The sequence below is a fragment of the Pelodiscus sinensis genome, chromosome 1 (assembly GCF_049634645.1).
Source record: "Pelodiscus sinensis isolate JC-2024 chromosome 1, ASM4963464v1, whole genome shotgun sequence".
NCBI classification, from domain to species: Eukaryota; Metazoa; Chordata; order Testudines; family Trionychidae; genus Pelodiscus; species Pelodiscus sinensis.
Genome location: NC_134711.1, coordinates 141,518,369 through 141,545,645, shown reverse-complemented (window position 1 = coordinate 141,545,645; position 27,277 = coordinate 141,518,369). Strand labels below are relative to the sequence as shown.

At 46.3% G+C, this 27,277-nt stretch overlaps 1 protein-coding gene across 1 annotated transcript; it reads right to left on the bottom strand.

Moving 5' to 3' along the window:
• Nucleotides 1-995: 995 nt before the first annotated feature.
• Nucleotides 996-25,434, bottom strand: TNFRSF1A (TNF receptor superfamily member 1A). Its single transcript, XM_006132912.4, has 10 exons — nucleotides 25,253-25,434; nucleotides 8,966-9,140; nucleotides 8,435-8,563; nucleotides 7,957-8,103; nucleotides 5,716-5,797; nucleotides 5,379-5,467; nucleotides 5,082-5,204; nucleotides 4,394-4,440; nucleotides 2,934-3,084; nucleotides 996-2,403 (listed from the first exon to the last, which is right to left on the bottom strand). Exons 1-10 carry the CDS (start codon nucleotides 25,289-25,291, stop codon nucleotides 2,135-2,137), a joined length of 1,251 nt encoding a protein of 416 aa, XP_006132974.2. The 5' UTR covers nucleotides 25,292-25,434; the 3' UTR covers nucleotides 996-2,134.
• Between the last annotated feature and the right edge of the window lie 1,843 nt (nucleotides 25,435-27,277).

Genomic DNA, 27,277 nt, shown 5'->3' with positions numbered 1-27,277 from the left:
TCTACACTGGCCTCTTCTGAAAGAGCTCTTGCCAATGTAGACACAGCCTTATAGTAAATGAAACAATGATTTCACACCACCATAGCTCTTCTGGGTGATGTTGATTACTAATTTGGTTCCTGAACTACTGAGGTCTAAGTATCACTGCTGTAGACACTGTTGCTTACACTGAGTATTGCTGCCTTTCACTAACCATCCCACAATGCCCCACACTGACAATTGGTGCAAGCCACTCTTGGTGAGGACACAAGAAGCATAGTGTGGATGTGTAAAACAGATTTAATTACTGCCATGGCTGTACATCTATGTAACTTAGGTAGACTTAATTTAGTAGTGGAGACTTGCCCTAAGTGAAGTTATTTGATTAAAAGAACTAACTCCAACTGAGAAGCGTAAGCAAGGCTAGCAAATAGAAGGTTGGAATAGTATTTAGGAGATCTGGGTTTTATTGATATGCTGCCTCTGACCTGTGTAGTAACAAACAAGTTATTTCACTTCAGTGTCATGTGTTTCTCCAACTGTAAAGTAGTAATAATGATAACCTTCTTTGTAAAGTACTTGCAGAAATGTGCTAAATGAGAGCACATCATTTTTATACTAGCTGTGAATCAAATGTGGATCTTAATGTTAACTATGGAAGAGCTGCCATTTCATTATAATTCTTCCCTGTGCTTAATCAAGGGTATTTTACTATTAACTATTGTTTGCAAGTTCACTAAGATTTGCTAGCACTTGAATAAATTAACCCTCCAAATGTCTTGAGACCTCCATTCATGCTCACATTCAAGTCTTTTCCCCAGCCATATTTCCTCCAACTCCCCCAAGTCTTTGGGACAGTTGGATTCTATGTGCAAAAGAAGAGCTCCTTGATTCCATAAAGCCAATGTTCCATCTCTGGCTGTGGCCCATGCTGGTTGCTTCTGGGGCACCCCCCTGCTCATATCTCTCCCAGTTATATTCAAGAAAGGAGGAAATGGACAAATGCAGACTGGAGACAGGGTTACAAATTGGCTTTTATTTCAGAGTATTTAGTGTATTTACAAGAGTTTAAAGAAAATCTTCCTGGCCCTCTGGCCCTGACAGAGAACCCACATTCACAAGGTGTGAGGATAATTTGAGCTCTTAGCTATACACACACACCTCACAAGGGCTAACACTTGGAAGACTGTAACAGGTATAAAGAGCTGTGTGGGCAATATCACTCAGTAACTCCAATTTTGGGGCAATTCGTAAGTTGGAGACTGAGAAGTAGTGTGAAATTGTTCAGAAGTTCCTAACAAAATATATACAAGCATCTTTGCAATAAAATCAGATTCAGCAAATCATCCAAAGGCAGACATGATGACAAGAGGCCACAGTTATACATGCCTGCCTTGCCTGAGTGTAAGCAGAGATGTGCAGATGCCCTCACGCCACCATATGTGCATGCAGTTTTCTGTTCCCAACCAGTCATTCATGTATGCACACAGGCAAGTACATTCAAAACCACATTCGCGCCCATCCATGCAAACTTGCAGGTGTGCACACCTGCTCTTGTCCACACACACACACACACACAGTGACACAAATACATGTACATTGTTAATGCTCTTTTACATATGTTTTTAGGTACAGAAAAGAACTACAGAAATAGCACCAACCATCTCACCTGGCCCATCAGCACCTGAGAAACCCTCTTATTCCCTTCAACCACTAGAGGAACAGGAAGTTCTTCCCCTCTTTCTTGTGGGAGCACCATCCAACACCTAAATGCCTATGCCCAGGCCTCAGTCAGTGATCCCTTTCCAGAGCTAGGAGACTGGATTCCGTGTTATGGGTCGACTGCCATGTTTTGGTCACAGAATCAGTCTGTTCCATTCATTAGCAGGCACTCCCCCCGTGGCATTTGCTGTAGGACTCTCTCTTGGTCTGGAGGCATAATTGACTTTGTGGTTCATTGAAAAGTGATCCATAATCATCTACGAGCATCACTGGCTGCCAGTCAACAAATATAACAGAGGGGTGGGGAATAGAGGTGGAAAGAAACACAAAAGAGTGGATTAGAATCCTCCCTGAAGAGGAGGCACAGAGCTAGAGAAGGGGGCACTAAAGCAAAGGGGGTTAGAGCTGGCTGTGAAGGAGGTAAAAATGGAAGTTAGGGCTGCCTAGACAATGCCTCCTGAACAGCCTCACTGCAACCACTCAGTTCCATCTGGTTGAGGACATAGCTGATGCGTTCGACTGTAGCACCGTGGCCCATCTGCAGCCTCCACTGTCGCAGCATCTCATACTGGGCATCCCGCACCCGCCGCTGCTCCAGCTCAATTCGCTCAATCTCGTAGTCACTCAGCCCCAAACGTCGCACAAATTCCTTCCACCGAGACGGCAACACGTGGTCGGCCACAGTATAGAGAACAGCAGGATCTGTGCAAGACAAACAAGGGGATGTCAGCAGCAGAGTCTGGGAAAGGGGATGCAAACAGTACCAGTGGAACATCAGAAACGTGAAGCACATCCCCCAGATCAGGTTTTGCACCGCTCTGAGCAATCACACAGACATGTGTCATATCTGGCTCTGAGCCTATCTAGAAATGAATATGGGGAACCCTGGATGCTTGTTCACAGGCATGGTCTTGTGTACGCGTGAACCCATACGGCAGGTCATTCTTGTAAATATGCTTTTACTGTATCATTGCCATGCATTCACACAGCAAAGTATAGCATCAAAATAAGCCTGTCAATATGTGATCATATGCAACAGGCTGCTCTTGGCTAGCCTCATGTAAACATCTATGCATGTGAACTCATATGATCAAGTCTGTTTGGGTACAGAGCTGCAACTGACACAGAGTTTTCCTCATGCACATATGCATGCTGGTGCACATGCACATGCACTTCCCACTCCCACCTTCCTATGCACAGATAAATCCTGTTTCAGGGGGAGCAGCACTTACTGTCTGGGAGTTGAGTCTTTCCAGCAGGTCTGACACAATCGGGTAGCTCGTGTGCAACCATTGAACTTGGTGCAGCATTGACAGCCCACATTGCTTCAAGCTGGGGTGGTTGTGGAGAAAGGATGGCAGCTATCTGCTCGTTTATCTCAACCTGGGAGAAACATATATTTACTCTGGAATCACCATCAGGGCAGCCCAACAGTCCCTGTATCTCAGGGGAACAGCTGACTGCACATCAAACAGGTTAAAGAGAAGTGTGGATCGGGGACCCAGGAGTTAATACTTATGTTCTTATGATTCCACCCCCCCACACACACACTATCTGAGCGGATGGGGTGGAATATGTCATACCTGCAGAGCATGAGTGGTTAATCTTTATTTTGAAATGAAAAAACAAGGATACAGGAGGAAATATCTACAGAACAAAGTTCTAGGAGCCCAGCACAGGGCCCTTAGAGATCTCAAATGAGTTCCAGAGGGGGAAGGGACAATACCTCTTTGTACAGTCTTGAGGAGACACCAGCTGGGATACTGCGCTCAGTTCTGAGCTCCTTAATCCCAGGAAAGCAGTGACAATCGGAGAACTCAAAGAAATGCCTTAGAAATGCTCGGGGCAGAAGAGATCAAGTTCTGAAGAGAAAGTCAATGAGCTAAATTTGCCAGGCTTGGCCAAGCTAGGCGTAAAGGATGGATGTGTGTAAATGAGGATAGGGTGGAACATGAGACCCATGTACAAGTGTCTAAGAAGCATGAATCCTGAGCGAGAGAGAAGAGAACAAGGCAAGATGAAGGCTGGGGACAGGAACTCAGGAACTATCCCCCCAGTAGGCAGGGTCTGTCAAAATGAGAAGTTGTCTCCTTGGCTACGTCTAGTTTGGCATGATTTTCCACAAATGCTTTTAACAGAAAAGTTTTTCCGTTAAAAGCATTTGCAGAAAAGAGCATCTAGATTGGCATGGACGCTTTTCCGCAAAAGCACTTTTTGTGGAAAAGCATCCGTGCCAATCTAGACGCGGTTTTGCGCAAGAAAGCCCCAATCGCCATTTTCGCCATCGGGGCTTTTTTGAGCAGAACAGTTTTTAGCTGTCTACAGTGGCCCTTTTGCGCAAAAGCATTTCCGGAAAAGAGCTTTTGCCCAAACAGGCGCGTGAAAGTATTTGAGCAAGAAGCACTGATTTTGTACATTACAAAGTCAGTGCTCTTGTGCAAAATCAAGCGGCCAGTGTAGACAGCTGGCAAGTTTTTCCGCAAAAGGAGTTGCTTTTGCAGAAAAACTTGCCAATCTACACACAGTCCTTATGTATAGGGCCCAGTGTCCCAGTGCTCAAGACATTCAGAAGTACAAACTCTGAGAACATGCTGAGGGGAAGAATATTGCTCAGGGCTACAGGCAGGCAGAATGAATGGGACTGAGAGGAATGATAATCTGAAGGCAAAGGGGAGGTTTCTGCACTGAGTACCTTGCTTGTTCCAGATACCGGCTCCTTTGTTGGCTGCTGCGTCGAAACTGAAAAGAGGAGAAATTTTGTTTACTTCTTCTGCTCAAAGATAAACAGGAAAAGCTGCTCAAGCTCCTGGGTGCCTCCACTGTTCTGACTTCACTTGAAGGATTGTGGTGAAATGCACAAGTCCCAGCAACGAGCCTATGTGAGGGAGTCTCATCACAGCATGAGTGTGGATGTAAGACTGTAAGAACAGCCAAGATCAACAAGGAGCTCATCTACCCTGGCATGCAGCTCCATCCTTGCACTAGACCAGTGTTTCTCAACCTTTTTTTTTTTTTTTATAAAGTACCCCTTTTTCACACACACACAAAAAATTATAAGTATCACCAGCACCTATAGTGCTCAGACACACACATTTTTCTCCCATTGCAACATATTTGTTTAAACAACTTAATCATAGCCGGGCGGGCGATGAAATTTTTGGGTGTAAGGTACAAAAATAAAGCGCTGTCACACTTAAAAATTCAGTTTTCTCCAAATTTCCGTTGTGTTGACGTTCCCCCCAGACTTCTCTCAAGTCCCCCTAAGGGTACTCGTACCACTGATTGAGACACATTGCACTAGACCAGAGCAGTGGGATGCTGAGCCCTGTGTCTCCTCTCCCCCCGCCTGCCAGCATCACCACAGAGAACACTGTACTCACCACAGGAGTAGAAAATAAGAGAGGACCCTTTTTGACAGTATTTCTTGATCAATTTAACTGCAATGACCGCTCCGAGGCTAGTTGCAAACACCACGACGAGGCCGATGAGTAAGAGGGTATGACCTAGATAAGGGAGAGAGGACAAGTGAGTACAGAAGGAAGGAGAGAAGGTGGGGGTAAGGACAGTATCAAGACAGGGAAGGGGACATGTGAAGAGGGGGATAGGAGTGAAGGCAGGAAGTCTGGTGATGGGGTTGGTAATGAAAGCAGACGTAAATGTTGCAGAAATGCCAATACCCTGAGTTCTCCAGTTCTCATCTGTCACTGTGGGGGAAATTGGTGGTCTCTGTATTGCACCACAGTCCTTACATTCTTCTTCACTGCAGCTGAAAGAGAGAAGCAGAAAGCTGAGCAGTGTGGAGAGCAAAGGCACAATATATCAAGTATTCCCAGGGACTGCCCCATTTCAAAACCCCTTGCAAATCTCCATGATGATAGTACCAGGGTAAAGCCTGGGCCTGGAAGATGTTATTCCATATACCCCAGAAGGTAGCTAATGGAGTGACACTGAGGGGAGTTTGCACTCAGCTTTCACTGTTGCCCAAGTAAGGGGAGCACAGGAGCAAGAACCAACCTGCTGCAAGGTTTGCAGTTATTATGTTTGTTCAGGAAGAATCCATGGTGACATACACAGAACGTGTCACTGTTCTGTGTACCTGTAGAGAAAAGAGGGAAAACATCAGCCCTCGGGGAGACGAAGGAGAAAGAAAATCTCTCAGGTGGGGAGAAGATCATCTTTCTTTGGGATTGGAGAAATTGCTTTCAGGAAGGTGAATCACTCTATGGCATCTGTGGTTGGGTGGAGATGAAAGCAGGTGTAACACTACCATAGATGGTGGTTGGGGAAAACTGTTCCAGAGCAGGGAATTACTCTCTGGCACAGGACAGAGGGAAACTGCTCCAGCGTAGAAGAGACTGGGCTGAAGGATAAAAACTGAGAGGCTGCGTCTAGACTGGCATGATTTCGCGCAAATACTTTTAACAGAAAAGTTTTTCCATTAAAAGTATTTGTGCAAGAGAGCGTCTATACTGGCATGTGCCTTTGTGCAAAAGATTTGCTTTTGCACAAAAGCATCCGTGCCAGTATAGACGCTCTCTTGCGCAAGAAAGCTCCGATGGCCATTGTAGCCATCAGGCTTTCTTGCGCAAGAAATTAACTTGGCTGTCTACACTGGCCCTCTTGCACAAGAATACTTGCGCAAGAGGGCTTATCCCTGAGCGGGAGCGTCGGAGTATTTGCGCAAGAACCACTGATTTTGTACAGTACAAAGTCAGTGTTCTTGTGCAAATACTCGCGGCCAGTGTAGACAGGCAGCAAGATTTTGCACAAAAGCAGCTGCTTTTATGCAAAATCTTGCCAATCAAGACACACCCAGAGGGTGCATAAGAAAAAAAAAATCATTGAGCAAATGGATGTGAGGGAGGAAGAAAAGAAAAAATGGCTCCAGAACAGCAAGCAGTATGGAAGGCGAAATTACTGGCAGGTGTGGGATGTCACGTATGGGTGGGCAATATCTGTAAAGAAAATTGTTCTAGTGCAGTTGTGAGAAAAGCTGCTCAAGAGGAAGTCACATCATTTGAGATGTGGGAGGGAGGAAACCGGCAAGGGTGGAGAGAGGCAAGCCTCACTTAAGGAAAGGAGAGAAAATGGCTCCAAACCACACAAGAGGGTGGAGAATAGTTCTAAGTCAGAGGAGAGGGAAGGAAACTGCTCAAGTGCCGGGGAAGTCACTCTAGGGCAAGCCTATGAGTGTGTGTGAGAGAGAAATGGGAAGGAGCAGAGCAGAAAAGGGGTCTCACCTAAGGGACAGGAAAACTCATGCCAAAGGAGATGTGAGATGTGGAAGGGGAAAGTTGCCAAGGAGAGGAAGAGGAGCTTTAAAACAAATGGGTAGGAAGCTGTCAAAAAAGAAGGAAAACAGACTACAGAGCAAAAGGGATGGAGGAGGAAATCAGTCTCTCTCAGGAGGGAGATGGTGCAGGTCTAAAGCCTGGTCTACTTTAGAAAATTAGGCTGGTTTAACTACATCAGTCGGGGATGTGAAAAATCCACACCCCCTGAACAGCACAGTTGATCTAACCCAAGTCTCTGTGTAGATAGCACTAGACCAAGGGAAGAATTCTTCCATCCACCTAGCTACCATAAACCTTCAGTCTCTCCATAACAAGGATAGGGGTATGGAAAAGTCACTCCCAGATCAGGGAGAGGCTGGAGGAAAGAAGCGCCCCAGGGCAAGGGAGAAGGTAATCAATCAAGGGCAGGAGAAGCAGAGAAGAAAGTGATTCTAGAATCTAGGCCAATGTAGGAGGTCACACTTCCAGGGCAGGGGAGGTGTAAAGCTGCTCCAAAGGAAATAGTGTTTGCGAGAGTAGAGCGTATCCTTCCAGATTTTGCTGACAGCGGTGGGAAGACATTGCTTCAGAGCAGCAAGGGGGAGGTATCTACAACAGAGCGGAAGGAAAAAGGTGTTCCAAGGCAGATAGGACTTGCTCCAGAACAGCCAGGGTGGGAGGAGGCAGAGATGAGAGGAATTAATATAAAGCAGAACATTTCTCCTGGGTATAGGGAGAAGGGGAAATTTCACTCTGTGGGACAGAAGAGAGATCAAAACTGTGAAAGGAAAGCAAGAATTGCACTGAGGCAAGCAGGAGTAGGGAAGACTGTTACAGCACTGGAGAAGGTGAAAGGCATTCCTGGACTGAGCAAAATAGGGTAGGAGGGAAGAAACAAGAAATTGCTGCAGGAGGGAAATCACTCTGGGGCAGGAGATATGGCTCTCCAAGGATACATGGGTGAGAGGAGTGTCACACTTACATTTGTGCCTGATGGTCCCATTGTTGCATAGGCTACAGTTCCTACATTGGAATAAAGTTTTGGCTGAACTCTTATACTGATTGTCTGGACAACCACACACTGTATCCTTCTTTTCCGTGCACTCAGACAGTGTTATCTGGTTCAGTTCTAACAGGAAACAGAGAAAGAGAGGGACAGAGATGATTCCACCCTCTTCCCGCACTGGGTCCTCTTCATGATGGCAGCACAAGCCCACAACAGGCATCATCAACCTTTGCTTTCTTCCAACTAAGAGCTAGTACCAAAGAGCCTGACAATTACTTCCTTTGAGCTCTTGTCCTCATCAAGACTCCACCGCACTGTTTGCCATCACCATTGTCCCTTTCCCCCCACTGTTCCGCTCTATCCTCATTCCCCAGCACCACATCCACTCCAGCCTTTGCTATCTCTCCACCACCACCCATATCCCCCATCCTCATTCCCCCTGGGTGAAACTCACCTGAACGGCACCGTTGGCAACTATGGCATTTCCTAATAGTGTTATCCGTAGCCGTGTACGTGCCCGCCGGACATCGCATGCAGATAGGCGCAAGATGGCCTGGCTTACAGTCTTCTGCCAAATATGTCCCTGAAACAGAATCACTTAATAGGCATCTGACAAGGAAAGAGAGATATTCTGCAGGGAAAATGAGAGTCAGGGAAAATGCAGGGGAGAGCGGTACCCATAGCCGAGAGGCTGCTCTAGCTATCAGCAAACTAGACAATTGTCTAGGGTGGCAGCTTTTGGAGTAGTATATAAAATGAAAGTGCAGGAAAATGGTATGTTTTCTTAGCTCCAGGAGGAAATGCACTCCCCAGGATGAGAGGGTAAGGGGAAAGGAGATCTCACAATTAAGAGTATGTGTCTCCTTTAGTCCTGAATGGGGCACTCTCATCAGAGACAGCCAAAGAACAAGAGATACTTGGGATTCAGGAAACAGGAATGTATCTGTGGCCTTAATAGTAATGACTCACTGTTACAGTATTTTACCTGCGTGGCATCTCATGCAGCAGTGGGTCCTGTTTGGATGTACATACTCTCCCAGCTGACATTCTGGCTCCCTCCTCTTTCTCCCCAGGGATATCCCATGGATTTGCAGGGTATCTGGGTTTGAGGCAACTCCCAGACATTCCTCGGCCCACACCCAGATCAGGATTTGAATGAGCTGGAAAGGGAAAAGACCACTGTGAGAAAACATTTCCTCAGGTAGAATTCACAGCTGACCCAAGCACCAACCTGACATGACAATGAGACTGTAGCCGGCTTGGCTTCCCAGTGAGGATCCTCCTCCTCCGTGTTAGTGGGCGGCCACTCTGCCCCACTACACTGTGGCTACGTCTACACTGGCCCCTTTTCCGAAAGGGGCATGTTAATTTCAGAGATCGTAATAGGGAAATCCGCGGGGGATTTAAATATCCCCCGCGGCATTTAAATAAAAATGTCCGCCGCTTTTTTCCGGCTTTTAGAAAAGCCGGAAAAGAGCGTCTACACTGGCCCCGATCCTCCGGAAAAAGCGCCCTTTTCCGGAGGATCTTATTCCTACTTTGAATAAGGAATAAGATCCTCCGGAAAAGGGCGCTTTTTCCGGAGGATCGGGGCCAGTGTAGACGCTCTTTTCCGGCTTTTCTAAAAGCCGGAAAAAAGCGGCGGACATTTTTATTTAAATGCCGCGGGGGATATTTAAATCCCCCGCGGATTTCCCTATTACGATCTCTGAAATTAACATGCCCCTTTCGGAAAAGGGGCCAGTGTAGATGAGCCCTGTCTCTTTCAGCCAAGCCCCATGTCCATGTCCGAACTTCCTTCAGGCGGGTGGCACAATACAAAGTCTGCTTATATATATAGGCCCGGCCCTGGTTCAGGGTGGGCGGCAAGCCAACAAAGACCATTTTGGGTATAGGCCAAGCCCTGGTTCAGGGCGTGGCAACAGATAAACCCAGTTAGTTTATAAGGAAAGGCCAGTCCCTCGCTCAGGGTGTGGCTAGGGTTGCCAGATGGTTGAAAAAAAAAATACTGTTGAAGGAAAAAAAAGGGGGGGAGTGGGGAGAAGAGACCAAAGTTGTTGAGCAAAAAAAAGGACTCCGACACCATTTTGTGCCAGTAGCCTTGCAGAACCAGGTAAGCATGGGGGCTGGGGCTGGGGGTGTTGGGAGCCAGGAGGGGCTTGAGGCGGGGAGCAGGCAAGTTGCTTCTCAGTTTAAATCTTTGTGGTAATCACAGGGATAGGATCACTGCTAGGGTTACCAGGTAGTCATTAAAAAAAAAAAAATACTGGACACACTTCATGGGGGAAGGACCAGCCGGGAGGGGACCGGTGCTGGCCGGAAAGAGGGGGGGGGAGCCAGGAAACAGAACTAACGGGGGGGCAACAGGGCTGGCCGAAGGAGATGGGGGGGCAGACAAGAAGCAGGGGTGGGGGTGGGGTGTCAGGCAGAACGGGGCTGGCTGCTGGATATCGGGGGAGGGTGGCCGGTGGGGGCAGAGCTGGGCGGGGGAGCTCAGGAGGAGGGGAGAACTGGCCGCCGAAGCAGTGCTGGCCGGGGAAGATCCGAAGCAGGAACTGGCCAGCGGGACGCAGAGCTGGCAGTGGGGGCAGGAGGGAGGGCCGCAGAGAGGGACTGGCCAGGGAAGATCCAGAGCAGGAACTGGCCAGCGGGACGCAGAGCTGGTGGAGGGGGCAGGGGAACGAATCAGCAGGGAGCTTTTTCGGCAGATCCTGTATCCTCATTTTTTGAGGAGTTCAGGAGTACAGGAATGAGGAGTACAGAAACTGCCAAAAAAGCTCCCTGCTGTCAGCAGAACCATGGCTACACTTTACTTTCACTTTCGACACTGAGCCTGATCAGCACAGCATCCGAATATGAGTATGTAAATGAAGCCCAGGATATTTAAATCCTGGGCTCACTGCTGAAGTGCTCGATTTGCATCCCTCTGTCGGCAGACGGATGCAGTCTAGACGTAGCCCTGTGTTTTCCTGACTTTTTTGGTTGTTTTTTGTTTTTCTTATTTCTTGTTCTAAGTTGTAGGTCTAATGGTTGTCAAGCCTAGGCAAACCTCGGGCTTTAATAATGTTTATTAATTGTCCAGGATTTGATACTAGCCTGCTCATTTTACACTGTTTCTGCTGGTTTCTTGTTACTGAGACGGGAGGAAATATTACCTGTCACCTGCACCTCATCTCCAAACCAGTTTGCCAACCTGACCTATCCATGGATCAGGCTCTCACCAGCCTAGAAAGCTTCAGAGCAATCTAACAAATAACATTATAACAATCCACTTCTCTCTAATTTTATAACAGTATCCACCCTCTGTTTATTTTAATATTTTTGTTTTCTGGTTGGTTGGTTGGTTAAGTTACTTGAACAAAATAATTTATAAAGCTGTGAGCTGAGAATATTTTTGGCTGCAGTCTAACTAGTTTTTGCATCAGTTAAGAAAAGTTTTATTTTCTTTCCTTATTTAAAAACTTTTGTACTTCATATGTTACCTCATGCAAAGTGTATTGAGAAGTTAAGCCCTGGGTTGTGAGAAAAGAAAGGAAATCCTATGTGAAAGCTTTTAGATGTATAATTCACTGAAAAGTTAACTATATATTTTGGTGGCCTATATCTGCATAAGGAGTTAAGTAACATTTTTTTCTTGTAACTGAGGTGGGCTGATTTCTCAATGATAAGTAAGCTGTGAGAATGTACTACTTCTGCTTTGCTTTGGTGAAATTGTTTCGATCCTTTTATAAGGATCTTTGTAGTGTTATGAGTACAACATTTCCCCAAATTACCCATGAAGTGATTACTACTAGCTGCAAAGACACAATTTTTTTTCCTGCCGTGAGAAGTCTAACAAAAGTGAAAGCTAAACAAACAAAGATAATCTATAAAGTTGATACCAGTGTTGTGGTTGTGGGTTTAGGAAAAGATGAGCATAAAAAGGTGTCTGTTACATCTGTATCCTATACTATTTCCCTTTCAAAAGTTAGACAGTTGTGAGAGAAAGTTACACATGTGAAAGCCATTCAAGACTATGGAAATAGTAGGAAAATTAAATTCTGGCAAACAGGAGAACCTCTGCTCTCCAAGACTGTCAGAGAGCTATGCATCATATATATAGTAGCGCAATGTCTGAGAGTCTGTAACGCTGTAGCGTTACAGTCTTGCCTCTGGGGGGTGCTCTTGCCTCCCGCCGTGGTGCTCGGCTGAGTTCTGAGCCACTCAGCCGGGCCGTGGCGGGGGAGCAAGCGGCGGCAAGTGGCTGCTTGGGGTCCGCAGTCCCCATGCAGCACCCTTGTGCTGTATGGGGAGCGCGGACTCCAAACGGCCACATCCCGCCGCATGCTCTGCTGAGGTGGCCGGGCCAAGTGGCACGGAACTCAGTCGAGCGCCACGATGGGAGGGGAAGGGGAGTGGGGCGGTGACGTACACGACCAGGGAGCGGGATCCAGCCGTATATGTTACCGCCCCGCCCCCCTTCTCCTCCTGCCATGGCGCTCGGCTGAGTTCTGCGCTGCTCAGCCAGGCTGCCACGGGGGAGCCCAAACGGCCGCTTGCTCTCCCGCAGCGGCCCAGCCGAGCGGCGCAAAACTCAGCCAAGCGCCAAAGCAGGAGGGGAAGGAGGGCAGGGCGGTGACGTACATGGCCCCGCCCTCTGGCTGTGTACGTCACCACCCCGCCCCTTCCCCTCCTGCCTTGGCGCTTGGCTGAGTGCAAACTCAGCCGGGCCACCGCGGGGAAGCCCAAACGGTCACTTGCGCCGCTTGCTCTTTCGCGGTGGCCCGGCTAAGCGGCGCAGAACTCAGCCGAGCGCCATGACGGGAGGGGAAGGGGGCAGAGCGGTGACGTACACGGTGTACGTCACTGGGGTAGGGTGTAAAAAAAACCGGACACCTTTGATCGGGGGCAGGAGGGGGGAGGGACCGGCTGGGAGAGGAGCGGGGCTGGTTGCGGGGGGGAAACATGGCTGGGGGGGTAAGAGGCAGTGTACCTGGCCAGGGGAGAATGGGGGAGGGGCGGCCAGCGGAAAGCAAAACTGATCGGGGGTTGGGGTCGGAGGCTGCGGGGCTGGCCAATGGGAAGCAAAGCTGGTCGGGGATGGGAGTTGGGGGCAGCGAAGCTGGCCGTGGGAAATCAGGAGGAGGAACTGGCTGGCGGGGGGGCGGGGAGAGGGAATTGGCCAACGGGGAACCGGACTCACCCGGGCGCGTGCAGATCCCAGGGTGCTGCCCGCCCCGCTCATGCATCCCCGACAGAGACGGAGGAGAGTGGAGAGAGAGTGAGAGGTAGGAGGGGGAGAAGAGAAGGAAAGAGACGGAGAGAGAGGCAGAAGGCAGAGGAGAGCTGAGAGAGAGAGGGGGAGGCAGTAGGAGGAGGAGGAGGAAGAGAGAGACGGAGCGAGAGACCCCTGCTCTGTCCTCATTCCCGCCCTTCTCCCAAACTGCTTCCCCCGAGCAATGCGGTCCAGATGATTAGTGGGTGGGAAGGGAGAGGTTAGCACAGGCCTGGTGCTGAAAGCAGGAGGTGGACCCACCACTACACTCACTGGCAACAGTGGGAAGTGGAGTGACTCAGCCCTAGTCCACTCTGCTTCCACAACTACCAGCCATGTCGCTCCTCTTCTCACCACCAGTGAATGTGGGGTCAGTCCCATAGCTTCCCCAAGCTATCTCCCTGAGGGATGCTGGTGGAGCAGGCTGGGGCCAGGTTGCTCTGCTTCTTGTCATTGCTTGTAAGTGCAGCCTGACCAGGGGCATGCTTCCCACAGCTCTTGCATCCACAGCCCTTGAGCTCAGCCCAGTGTGTGGGGGGCGGGGAAGGGGAGAGGAGGGTGCATAGGGCACCAGAGCTGCTAGGGGCAGCCCTGAGTATATGATATATTGAACCAGGCTGTTGGTGCTTCAAGGTCACTGGTCTGACCTAGGCACAAGTCCAAAGATGTTTACAAGAGGGGCTTCAAAATTCTTTTCAAATCAGCACAGCAAGCTAGAAAGATGCAGCTTGCAACAGGCCATATTGGAGTGCTGAGGTCCACCAGGGACCCAAAGAAGCTAAAGAGAGGTGGTTGAGAAGGGAAAGCACAGAGGGCCCTGTGTCTTATGCCCACATTATCTGTGGCAAAGATAATCATGAATTGAACTTTTTAGCCATTCATAGTACACATGACACATAGCAACTGGACTGCTTTGGCACTCATCCGCTTTCAAGAAGGACAGTTGCTATTAATCAACTCATATGGAGGCAGGATAGCTTCCACAGTTCCAAGGGTAAGCTAGTTAGACACAAGAACTGATTGCAACTGACAAATAGCTTAAGAATGTGGCTTAATTACTTGCTGAAAAGAAATGGGAAGATGGTCTGATAATAATAAAGGTGATTTTCTAGCCAAAGAAGAAGCTTTCAGCAAGATACCATGGAAACTTATAAACTTGAACAAAGTATAAATAAAGTACATAGAGTAAATGTAGGAAATACTAGAAAACCCAGGCCAAGAATATGAAACACCAAGTCATGCAAGTTGATTAAGCTGATACCAAATATTCAGGCATAACAAAGAGACCGGCTAATACATTTTATGACTAGAACTGTTAAGTGATTAAAAAAACCTTAATCACGATTAATCGCGCAATTAAAAAATTTAATCACAGTTAATCATGTGTGTTGCCCCCAGTGCAGCAGCGCTGTGGAAGCCTGGGATAAGCTGGAGTCCTCAACTAACGCCAGGATCAGTGCAGATGCCTCTCTGAAATGCAGCAGCGGTGTTTCAAAGGGGCAGCACTGTGGGACCCCAGGGTCAGCTGGAGAACCCGGCTCTGTGCAGTGCTGCCCCTTTGAAGTGCCGGAGAGAAACTTCAAAGGGACAGTGGAACACGGAACCAGGGATCAGCTGGAGTGCCCAGCTGATCCCCGGCTCCACATTGTGCTGCCCCTTTGAAGTGCCACCCCAGCTCAAAGGGACAGCGCTGCAGGGAGCCCAGGGTCAGCTGGGGACTCCAGCTGATTCCAGGCTCCTAATGCACTGCTCCTTTTGAAGTGCCAGAGTCACACTTCAAAGGGGCAGTGCAGCATTAATGCCTGTGATTAACGCATTCGCTTTTTTAACACGTTAATCCTGCCCTGTGTTAATTGCAGGCGTTAACACAGATAATTGACCGCCCTATTTATTACTGATCAATATCTGAGGAATAATCAAGAACTATAAACCAAAGATGACCCAAAACTAATTACCTAGCCTTTTTAAAAGACTTTTACACACACAAAAATACCATAAGTATTTCCAAAGAACTATTAAGAACTTTTGTTAATATATATCCATGATGATTTCTACAGAAGTAGCAATTTAGGAATCCATGATAGCTAACCAAGCAGTGAAGCAACCAGCATCCTGGCAATACGTCTGTGAGCTGCTTTGGAAGAGTATGTTATACACCATAAATAGCAATCCATCAGGACAAGGTGCAGACGTCCTTTGCAATCCACAGAAATTGTTTTTGATGGTCAGATTTACATGACTTCAGTGGACCCATTCCACAGTCCAAGACAGGATAAGTATATGCTAACTGACAACTGTTTGTTTACAAAATTGATAGAATTTATTCCCCACATCAAATGGTATTTCAAACCACCAAACCACAGCATGTGCTGGTGAATCATGTTTTTTGTCACTGAGGCTTGCTTTGGGGAACAGTCAGAAAGATGTTCAAGCTATGCTTCTGAGACCATGGCAGACATATGTAAAATACTGGGAATTAAACCCAAGCTTACACATTATATACCAATTTATTTATCTAGCTAAGACCCTCTCAACTGTCCTGCATTTGCTATTCATCAAGGAGCCAGTTCTAGCTTCCTGTTCCACATTTTTGCCCTCTCATGTGGTTGTCTACCCCTACTGCAGTGCCTGTCAGCTGGGAGGGGGAGGGATAGCATCTATATATGCCCATCCCCTGTATGTGCTGGCGCTAATACAATGCATAGGCCTCACCCACCACAGCTATTGGCTGGTGCAGAAGGGCATTGAGAGCCCCAGGGCTGTCCTCGGCCTGACAAAATCCAAAGCTACCACCTCTGCAATTCACACTCACACATGCACTCCTGCCTAGCCTGAAAGTACTGTATTGTAAATGTCTGCAAGTAAAGGGACAAAAAGGATGAAGCGAATAAGGTGAGGAAGAAAACAAGAGAGAAGAAAAAGAGGGAGCAAATGGGGAAGAAAGTAAATGGTTGCAGAAGAGCATAGGGGCAGTTGGTGAAGGCAAGTCGGACATGGTATTAGAATTAGAAGACAGGGGCTAAAGGATAATCATCAGTTTGCTAAGTTTTTATTTCCTTTGGGAAGAAACATTTGAGTGATTATTTCAGGAGAAAACAAAATCTTACAACATAGATGATTTATTTACATGTAAAGAATAGGTAAGCTCACTCCCTCTAGTGTGTATTTTAATAGATCGTTCATCTGTGTAGCACAATTGTTTTTCCCCAAACATATTCATTCCAGTGTTTCTCCTCATCGAGATGAAAACAAACTATTAACACATTCTAATTATTTAAACTATTAAAATTAAATGCATATGATTAAAAACCAAAATAATCTTTCATGTACTAATTTAAAAAAACTAGCATCTGTCATGTATTCACAACAGAACACAGGTATTTTTCCATATTTTGGTCATTCGACACGCATTTTGATGGCTCATGTCTAGGGATATGAATGGTTAACCAGTAAGCACCACCCTTACTGGATGATGCTTAACGATTATGGTTAACCGGTGGGCTGGAGCAGCCTCCGGCCTGCAGCAGGCTGCTCCAGCCCTGTGGGGCTCACCACAGGCCGGGGGAGCAGCCCCTCTGTGGTGAGCCCGGCCTGGCCAGAACAGCCTGCAACCCACCCCTGTCTAATTAATTAACCCATTAAACTTAACATTTGACCAATTAACTGATTAACCAGGATTTTACATCCTTACTCATGTCACACACTAGCCAGTTTGAGAAGGAAAACTGATCATAACCATACTAAAGAATAGTGATAGAAATGTAGCCGTGTTAGTCTGGTGTAGCTGAAACAAAAAACAGGACTATGTAGCACTTTAAAGACTAACAAGAAGGTTTAATAGATGATGAGCTTTCGTGGGACAGACCCACGAAGTTTTGATCTGAGGAAGTGGGTCTGGCCCACGAAAGCTCATCACCTATTAAACCATCTTGTTAGTCTTTAAAGTGCTACATAGTCCTGTTTTTTGTTTCATGCTAAAGAAGAGTTTGTGCAACCATCCAAGAAACTGGGATTTAAGATTTACTACAATTATTTTGTCTATTCATTCTCTACCAGTTAGGTTTATAGAATTTGTTCTTTTTGACCTCATTTTACGCCACATGGGAGTCCTACATCACATAGCTATCTGGAAAGATTAACAGAAATAAAACCTATTATGACAAAAAATATCAAATTGATGGTAAGAAATTTCATTTTAACTCCAGCCTAAAACAGGAAGGCCCAGAAACATTTTGATGCAAGGTCCCTATGAAATCAGAGAGAAAATGTTTCTGTAAAACATTTAAAGAACATCTAAAATCTCTAAAGGTCACCATTTCATATCTCCCCACTTAGAAGGATTTATTCCTTATCCTACTGATACAAACAGAGAAAATTATCAAAGCCAGTAAGTAAGGAAATTCACAATGAAGAAAGACGTTTGCATTGTTGTAGTAGTCATGTTGTTCCCAGGCAGGACTGTCGCTAGGATGGTGCAGATCCCGGAACCCCCACCATCACAGGCCCCGGCCCTACTCCACCCCAACTCCAAGTCCCTGCCCCGACTCCACCTCTTCCTCCCTGCTCTGCCCCTATTCTGTCCCATCCCTGCAAGCCTCTGCCCTCTGCTGTCCCGAGGCAGGATGTAGTGGGGTTAGTAGCACTGTTGCCAGCCCCTGCGCCACCCAGGCCCCACATCCCCTTGAAGCAGGGGCCCCACAAAGCACAGGGCCTGGGGCAACCATTCTGAACCATCCTATGGATATAGGGTTACCAGGCAGACCTCCCAAAAAAAACCCAGACACACTTGATCGTGGGCGGGGGGGTGGGGAGGAGGGACCAGCCGGGAAGGGGGCGGGGCTGGCCGGGAGGAAGGGGGGCGGGAATCAGAGCAGGGAGGGATCGGGGGCCGGATGGGGGGGGGGGACGGAGGAAGGGGGAAGGGAAGCAGAGCTGGCGGGGGTGGTGCAGCCACTGGCCGCAGCCGGAGACCAACAGGCCGTGCCCCTGGCAGGCACTCCCTCTAGTTGCTAGTAGAAGCCGGGCAGGGGTGGGGGGAGTGGCTGGAACTCCCAGCCACTCCCCCTGCCCGGTTTCTGCATGCAACCAGAAGCTCCCAGCTGGGAGGCGGGGCCACGATTGGCACTGGGAGCCTCTGGTTTGTGCAGAAGCCGGGCGGGGGGAGTGACGGCTGCACGCGACCACAGGGCTCCCAGCGCCAATCGTGGCCCCCATTTCCCAGTCGCTCCCCCGCCAGGCTTCCGTCAGGTGCCCAGCCAGAAATTCAGAAAATACCAGACCTTGCACATGTCCGGTATTTTCTGAATTTTTCTACCGGACAGAGGGCGCAAACACTGGACTGTCCGGTAGAAAACGGGACACCTGGAAACCCTACAGGACAGCTCTGTCTAGGATATAAGAGATATAAGGTATATGAGGTAATTTTAGACCAACTTCTGTTGGTGAGAGAGAGAAGCTTTTGAGTTAAACAGAAGTGTTACACAATCTGAAGGATCTGAAGAGCAGCTCTGGATAGCTTCAAAGCTTGTCTTTCACCATCAGAATTTGGTCCAATAAAACACTGATTCTGAACCAAGATATGCATACCCCTAGGTCAGTGTTTCTCAAAGTGGTCCATGAAACCACTCTGAGAAACCTGCTAACTGGACACCGCGGTGTGTTTATTTACCAGCTCTGCAGCCATGGAGTCTTGCAGCTCCCATTGGCTCCAGTTAGCCATCTGCAGCCAAGGAGAACCACAGGAAGTGGTGTGGGCCAGGCCACCACTTCCCACGATTCTCCTTGACTGCAAACAGCAAACCAGAGCCCATCAGAGCCATGAGCCTCCGTGACTGGAGAGCTGGTAAATAAACACACCACAGCAGCCAGTTAACAGGAAAGTCAGAGTGTTTTCGCGGACCACTTTGATAAACACTGACCTAGGGGTACACGGTGGTCTTCCAGGGCATACACAATCTCATCTAGATATTTGCCTCATTGTATAAAAAGCTTCATAAAAAGCACTAGCAAAGTCAATATAAATTAAAATTTCATACAATGACTTTATACTGCTCTGTATGCTATGCACTGAATTGAAGTACAATATTTATATTCCAATTAATTTTATAATTATATGGTAAAAATGAGAAAGTAAGACTTTATGTATTAGTGTGCTGTGACACCTTTGTGTTTTTGTATCTAATTTTATAAGCAAGTAGATTTTAAGTGAGGTGAAACTTGGAAGTACACAAGACACTTTAAACTCCTGAAGAGGTACATTTGTCTATAAAGGTTTAGAGCCACTGCAGTAGGTGCAGTGGGGAGGGAGGGGGCAACTAATCAACTAGTCAACTATACCATAAGCAAAAGCTTATCGGATAGTCAACAAGTGCTTTTTTAGTTTAAAAAAAAAAAAAAGTGCTGACACTAGGGTTGCTGGATGGTTTAAAAAAAATGACCCCCCACCCCAAAAAAAAAAAGACGCCAGGGAAATTTGTCAAGCACGCAAAAAAAAAAGGGGCAAGCAGGGTCCAAAATGTGGTCACAGCCCCTTTAATTGTCGCATGTCCCAGGCAGGCCTCCATCTGTCATGCCGCAAGTGCTCCCAGGGTCGAGTGGGGGCTGTGCCGGGGGAGGGGGGGAGAAACAATGAGTGCTTCCAAAAAAAGGTGACGTCACAAAAAAAAAAAGCACTGGTCAACACACTAGTCGACCAGTTGCTTCCCCCCTTGCTGCCTCTATCAGAAAAAAGCAGTAAGGGGGGGGAAAAGAGGAAGTGCTGGGGGGAGGGACACAGCAGTGACGTTTCAACTGGGGCTTTTGTACATTTCAAAGCTGAAGCACCCATGGAGCCCAAGGCCATCAGGGGACTCAGAGTCTCCAGCTGGCCCCAGGCTCCATGCAGCATTTCAATCTTTGAAATACACAAGAGCTTCTGCTGGAAATGCCATCAATTATTCAATTAATTGATTAATCTAATTTTAACATCCCTATATTGCAGTAAGAGATATTACTTCATCCACCTTGTCTCTCTAATGAAGAAAGATAGTGGATTAATACAATAATAATTACATGAGAAACAGAATGAATGAGGATTCATATGGTGTATTTATTTTATAGAAACACAAAGTTAAGCAACTCTTCAAAAATAGCAGCAGAAAGTCCTACACTAGGGGTATTTGAAGGAAATACTCAATAACCTAGAACAGACACTTACACAATAACGGTCATCTTTTTTGAATCTTGAGCACTGATCTCCCTGTGGAAAGGCAACTAGGTAAAATTAGTGACAACCATTTTTTGAAATGGAATCACAGACATCTGTCCCAAAAAGTATGGCCACTGTTACAGTCCAAGAGAGCAATCAGAGGAGATAAATACTATCACCCAAAAATTTCTGATCCCAAAGACTTGCTCCAAAAGCCATTCACTAGAATCAGTGATGCCAAGATAGTATGACAAGAAAGATATACAAAACAGGAAAATATCAGGCTAATAATGAATGTTTGTGGAAACTGAGGTAACACTTGATATCAGAGTATGCCTCAATATTGCTCTGCCTGATATTGTCTAAGGATAGCTGTTGCTGATTATAAAGCAGATTACAGGCAGTCCCCGGGTTACATGGATCCGACTTACATCAGATCCCTACTTACAAACGGAGTGAGGCAACCCCGCACTAGTTGCTTCCCCCCAGCAGACCAGGGAGACGGGAAGCTAGCGCCCCCCCTCCAGCAGACCAGGGAGACAAGGAGCGGCTTTTCTCAGCAGACACCTCAGCTTGAGAATAAAGACTGAGGGAAGTGAGGTGTGGGAGAATAAAACTGAGCTCTGGAGAAATGTTTGGCTAGAGTTTCCCCTATAATATGTACCAGTTCCGACTTACATACAAATTCAACTTAAGAACAAACCTACAGTCCCTATCTTGTATGTAACCCGGGGACTGCCTGTACTCTAAACTGGGAAGATGCTTTCCTTCCAGTCACACTTGTGGAGGAGAAGTAGTCTGTATCTTAACTCTTTATTTCCTGTTTTTCAGAGTACATGAACTCAGCATTCTAGAAGGCCACAAGTTAGCATGGGGTAACCTTAACTCTGCATTAAAGCTTTTTTTGGCAGTAAAGTAACAGTGTACTGTATCCAATGTAGATTTTAATGCAAACAGGATACAAATTCTTATTGCTAGAGATGCTAGCACAATTACAAACAAACATTTGTGCTCTAGAACAAATATTTGTGTAGCCTCTGCATTAGAATTTAAGTTAGTGCTAAATAATGTTAAAACTAAACATTCAAGTGTAAACAAATGTGCACAAATGCGGTAGCTTTTATACTATAAATACAGCACATGATGCTACTAGAGTCTTTTGGGAGGAGGGGAAATTCAAGTTCATCTGCAGACCCATCTGCTTATGCCCCTCCACTTTTAGATTAAGTTTATTCCACTGGCTGCAAGCTAGTTTCTGTGTGCTTGATGTTGGTAAATTTATTTGGTGAATGCAAGGTGACTATATCACAAATCTGTTGACGTGTGGTGTTTTTCCATTGCCACAAGTCACACAATTATATGAGAACCTCAACTTTCTTTAAAAAAAAAAAAAAAGGGAAGTTACTCTCAGAATTGCAGAGAAAAAGCTTGAAAATGTGACTCAGTGTTCCCTAAAGAATAAAAAATCCAGAAACAAATAAAAAATCCAAATTATATGCTTTAATAAGAACTTATCCCTGGAGCCCATTCCTCCGTGTACTCAGCCCTCTGCCCAAACATGGCGTTAGTGAGTGCTGTACTGCGTGGAGAACCAGGGGTGATTGAGAAGGAAGCAGTCTCTCCTTTAAGTACTAATTCTCCTATATGGGAATTAGGGGTTACATTCCACTTAACTCTTCCATCAGTAAGGCACAGATTCTCCAGCCTGCATAGGAGAGGAGAGGGTCCTTTCTTTCTGACTGATGCCAGTAAATGAGGAGTTAAAATCTCCAGGCTGACTGGCAAGTCTAGAAAGCAGCTCCAATTCCTGTAAATCCAACCTCTTGCTGAGTCAGAGACAGATTAGGGAGGCAGCTCACTAAGAATGAATGGTTTTTCCTGTGTCAGAGAGTCAGGAACAGGGAACAGAGACATTACCTGGGGCCCTGGGGAGAGAACACTAGACTGACACAGTAATCCTTGAAGTCATTGAATACTGATATCTGCCATGATAGAACTATTAAACTTTTATGATTCTGACTAGTGTCAGGTGATTGGGATTAATAAATAAAGTTTAGTTTTGTAATAGTAGAGTCTAGTAATTGATTACTTGCTTCCCCTCCCACCCACTTCTGTATGAGAGGCAGCAAGTGGAGGGAAACAGAAGCCAGTGCAAATTGTATCGACTACATTATCAGTCAGTTACCTGCCTTTTAACTTTCCTACCACACAAAGCCTCCTTGACACTCCAAGACTCACCCACACCACTCCTACTCCAGAAACAATCCTAAGACTTCAAGAATCCGTTCTGGAGACTTAACACAGATATCAGAAACACCTGTTTGATTCTTTGTACACTATCTTTAGGGATAAATAAAAATAAATAAATCTGCTTAAAATCGGCTTACTTTCTCTATGGCCATTATTTACTCTATATTAGTCATCTGTTTTTTCACTCCACTAAAAAGGTGTGTACTTAATTTTTAGCACATATGATTAATTTTTTTTCCTCTTTTAAGAATGCAAATTGATTTTTCTAGTTATTTTGGCATTTCTGTTTAATGATCACAATTATGCCGGGGACCCACTAACACTGACTCTAACATTACTATCAGACTGGGAACCTCACTTATTTTCATACACATTTTAAGTTATTTTCCAGATATAACTAAAAATGCAGATTGCAAATAAATGATCTTCATCTGCAGTAAGGAGTCTAAAGCTATGTGTTTAGCTTTTTTTTTTTAAATAAAAACTGGCACTGCTAAGGTGAGTACAAGCTACATTTGCATGCTAGAAGGGTACTATTATTTGTCTGTGCCACTTTAAATAATTAATGACAAAGCACAATAGGATAATAAAAGTGATGATAATGACTCCAGCCAGGACAGGTTATAAGCTTTAGAACTCACTACTCAAAGAATTAAAAATAAGCATGAGAGAAATAAAACTATGAAATTCGCAGACTTGTCAAAAACTAACAACAGTACTTAAATCCTTGACAAATTTTGTAAGAAGAAAATACAGACAATATATGTACATTGTGCATTTCAACGGGAAATATCAAGACATAAAATTATAATAATAATACAAGTGTGTTAAAGTGTGTGCGTGCATTGGGGGAGTGTATGTGGGAAACTGTGTTAGCATAGGAGTGGGGGTGTTGAGGAGCATGGTGAGGGGGAGACTGTGTGTGTCTGAGCTGAAAGCCATTCATTCAGGAGACTGAATGCTTGTATTATACAGCAGTAGCTGCAGCTCCCACTTCTGAGCCTGAGGCACCAGCACAGACAGGCTCCCTTTCTCTCCCCCATCCCAGCTCAGCAGAGACCCACTCGGTTATGGTTATCTCTAGCATCAGGTGAGCTCACCTGGCTCCATGCAAGCCATGAATCAGCTTCCAAAAGAAAAGAAGACTACCAGGGCTACAGTGGCAGGCTGGGTGCCCAGCTCTGAGAGGAGTGCCTAAGGAAAATTTTAGGATAGCTATAGCCACAGGTAAGCTCTCCCCTAGCACCTCTCTATTGGGAAAACTATAATGGTGCAAAACTTGTGGGGGAGGGAGCAAGAATCCTCCTCCCTAAATGGTGCCCCTGGGAATGGGAGAGACACAGGAGATTACTGACAGGAATCACAACACAACATCCTTTATCAAAATTTGTGGAACTGTGGAGTATTGGCTAAGTAGATAGTGGGAGGACTGGAGGAGTATGGCATTTGCAGAAAGCAGAGATGTGCAGGAGTGTGGAAGTGGCAGGGAAACTTCAGGAGAAGCAATTGCCTTGATTGCTGGTTCAAGTGTTACTTCCTGTGGTAAGATAGTGGGAGAAAGCAACCTCAGGTTGCATCAATCCAAGTAGGCTAACCTTCACTCTCCCTTGAGTAAGGGAACCTCAGCAGCACACATGCAAGCTCTAGGTCTGCCATCACTTATCAGGTGAGTGCAGGTTATTGTAGCTGCGTGGGTCCCAGGATATTAGAGACAAAGTGGATGAGATAACAGTTTTTACATAACCAGTTTATGTTGGTGAAAAAGACAAGCTTTCAAGCTGAACAGAGCTCTTCCTCAGGTGTAGGAAAGGTAGAAGAGCTCTGTGTGGCTCACACATCTGTCTCTCAGCAACAGAGAAAAAAGTATTACCTCAACAACCTTGTCTCTCTATAGAACTCATCAAGTTCAACAACAAAGAGGTCCAGGAAATGTGGTTGTGGGTTGCATCCCCTCCTGAGGCATCCTCATTGGGGGTACAGCTGAGGCCCAGGCCAGCTGGGGTGGGACAGGAAGGGAGCACAGCCAAACTCTACTCCTGGCCCCGGGGCCTTAGCTGCCATGCCTGTGCCCCACGAGAAGGGGCCCTGCCACTCTGAGTTCGTCCCCTGCCAAGTCTCCGCTCCTGGCCCCAGCCTCCTCTCCCTTACGGAGCCGCACCCGCCCTCTTCCCGGAGCCATGGTCTGTGCTCCCAGTCCCAGCGGGGGGGGGGGGGGGGCAAACAGGGATAGGGGGGGCACGAAGGAAAAAGCGTGGGATAGGGGACCACTGTTCTAGGGACTGGCACCAGCGGAGACAGCAGCTCCCAAGAGGAGGCAGATATCAGTCCAGTAACAGCATTTCTACAGAGCGGGGAAAGGAGACCTGCCGAGTGGAAGGGACTCGCCAGAAGAGACATCAGAAACTCAGGGGGCCTAACTCCCACTCTCCTCCCACCAGACCCAGCTACACAAGCCAGGAGACTTGGCTCCCAGTCAGCAGCCAGAGCCCGCACCACTCCCAGCCCCGCGCTCGCATTAACCCGCACCTCCAGCCTGGGGACTGACGATTGGAATTAGACACTCGGCCCCAAGTGACACTCACCGTAGCCACCACCGCAGGGGAAGGCTCCCGTCGGGCCATGGTTTTGTGGTCTCCTACGTCCCCATGATAGGACCTTCTCCCCCAGAGAAGTCCCCCAAGGCCAGGGGCTCTAGCACCAAGAGACCGAACACAAACTGAAACTAACAAGTTCTGCAACTTCCTGCCAGCAAAGGGCGAGAAAGCAACAGGAAAGGGGGGAGGGGGCAGACGAGGAAGCCGGGCAACAAGTAACTCTACTTCCAACACACAGAATTAACCCTCCCCTACCCACAGGACAAGGACCAAACATTCAGCCCTCACCCCATGCACACTACAACCAACCCCAAGGGACAAAGACCCAGTCGTTTTTAACCCTTCCTTCAGGGTAGCAGACACTCAAATTCCCTACTGACCCTTTGTAAAACTCTATTAAACTTTCTATGAATAATGCTTCATATATATGCCACTAACTGATGCTCTTCATATTATCTAAATATATATTTATATACAGATACTCAGTGCTTTTTTGTGACGGTACTGCCCGTATGCAGTACAGTCAGAGCTCAACAACGTCCCCTGGAGTACCCGCACCTTTTTTTTAAACAAAAAAAGCACTGCAGATACTGTAATAGAGACTAGACTCTTAGGTTACTTTGCACTTTCCATAAAAGAGTCTTGCAACATTTGTTTGAACACAATGTGAACACAACAATAAATGCTGACGTTTTCCTTTTATTTTCACCCTTTTAAGATTTTGGATTAACTGTCATTAAACCACAGTTTGTGCCCCCTTACAGCTGCCATCTGGCGCCCCCCATAGGTTGGCGTCCAGGGCAGCTGCCCAGCTAGCCCATGCCTTAATCCGGCCCTGGTGATCACAGAACTGCAAAGTGCTCAGTTACTAGGCCTGAATCACTGGACTATACTGAGGCGCACACACTCTGGTTCACTTTGGTTGCTTTTGTGCTATTTATCCAAACAAGAAAATTATTTTAATGTTTTTCATTAAGAAATGAGACAGGACCTGCAGAAAAAAAACTAGCATGAGATCCAAGTAATCAAAGACTATTATAAAACCAAAACACAAGGAGGCAGACTTTATGTCTGTTAAACTAACTTCCAAGAGCTTTGCTAGGCAATAATCTTTTAATATATTTTTTGATCTGGAACTACCTATGGCTATATTTAAAAAACAGAAACTAGAGAAAATTGGTAACTATCTCTTCACTATCTGTCTAAACAATTTGGTTAGGCTGTGCAAAAATGGCTAATCATGAAACAGGGTTTCTGTGCTTACAATAACATCAGATGACTCCTGCTTTATTTAATGTGATTTAAGAGAATGAACAAAATGATACAAAGAAGAGCTCTGTGTAAGGCTGGAAGTTTATTTCACTCCCCAACAGAAGTTGGTCCAATCAAAGATATTAATTAAACCACCTTGTCTCTCTAAACTAAAAGAGAGTAATAAAAGCCCATGGTTAAAAAAGAATATGAACACAGCATGGTTTATATGGCTAACTGATAAAGTACTCCCTTATTTAAGTGTTGTCTCTTCCCTTCATAAGTTAAGACAAGGCCCTTGTACAAAAGTTCCCTCCTTTACCCAAATATGTGATCACACCTTCTTTGTCCCCAGGTTTACGATATGCTCAGCCGGAAGGAAAAAGCAGGGTAAGCTCTTCCCAGATTGCACTCAGCTCTGGCAGTAGAGATGGAAAAGGCTCGTTCAGTCTTGTCTAGCTTACCTACTTTTTTTAACATGGCCATACAGGATTGTTTCCCAGGAAAAAAAATCTAATGTACTCATGTGAAGAATGAAGTCACACCCTAATTAAGAAAAAAATTGCCAAGTTTTTCTCATGTCATTATGTTAGTGGATGAGCTTTACCCAGGGTGGATTTGATATAAATCAAATTGATTTAAATCATGATTTAAATCACTAGTTAAAGAAGACTGATTTAATCACAGTTTTCTTCATAAAAGTGCATTCTTGTTAGTTGTCATGACCCCAACATTACCTTAATACATATTCTTCACAATTCA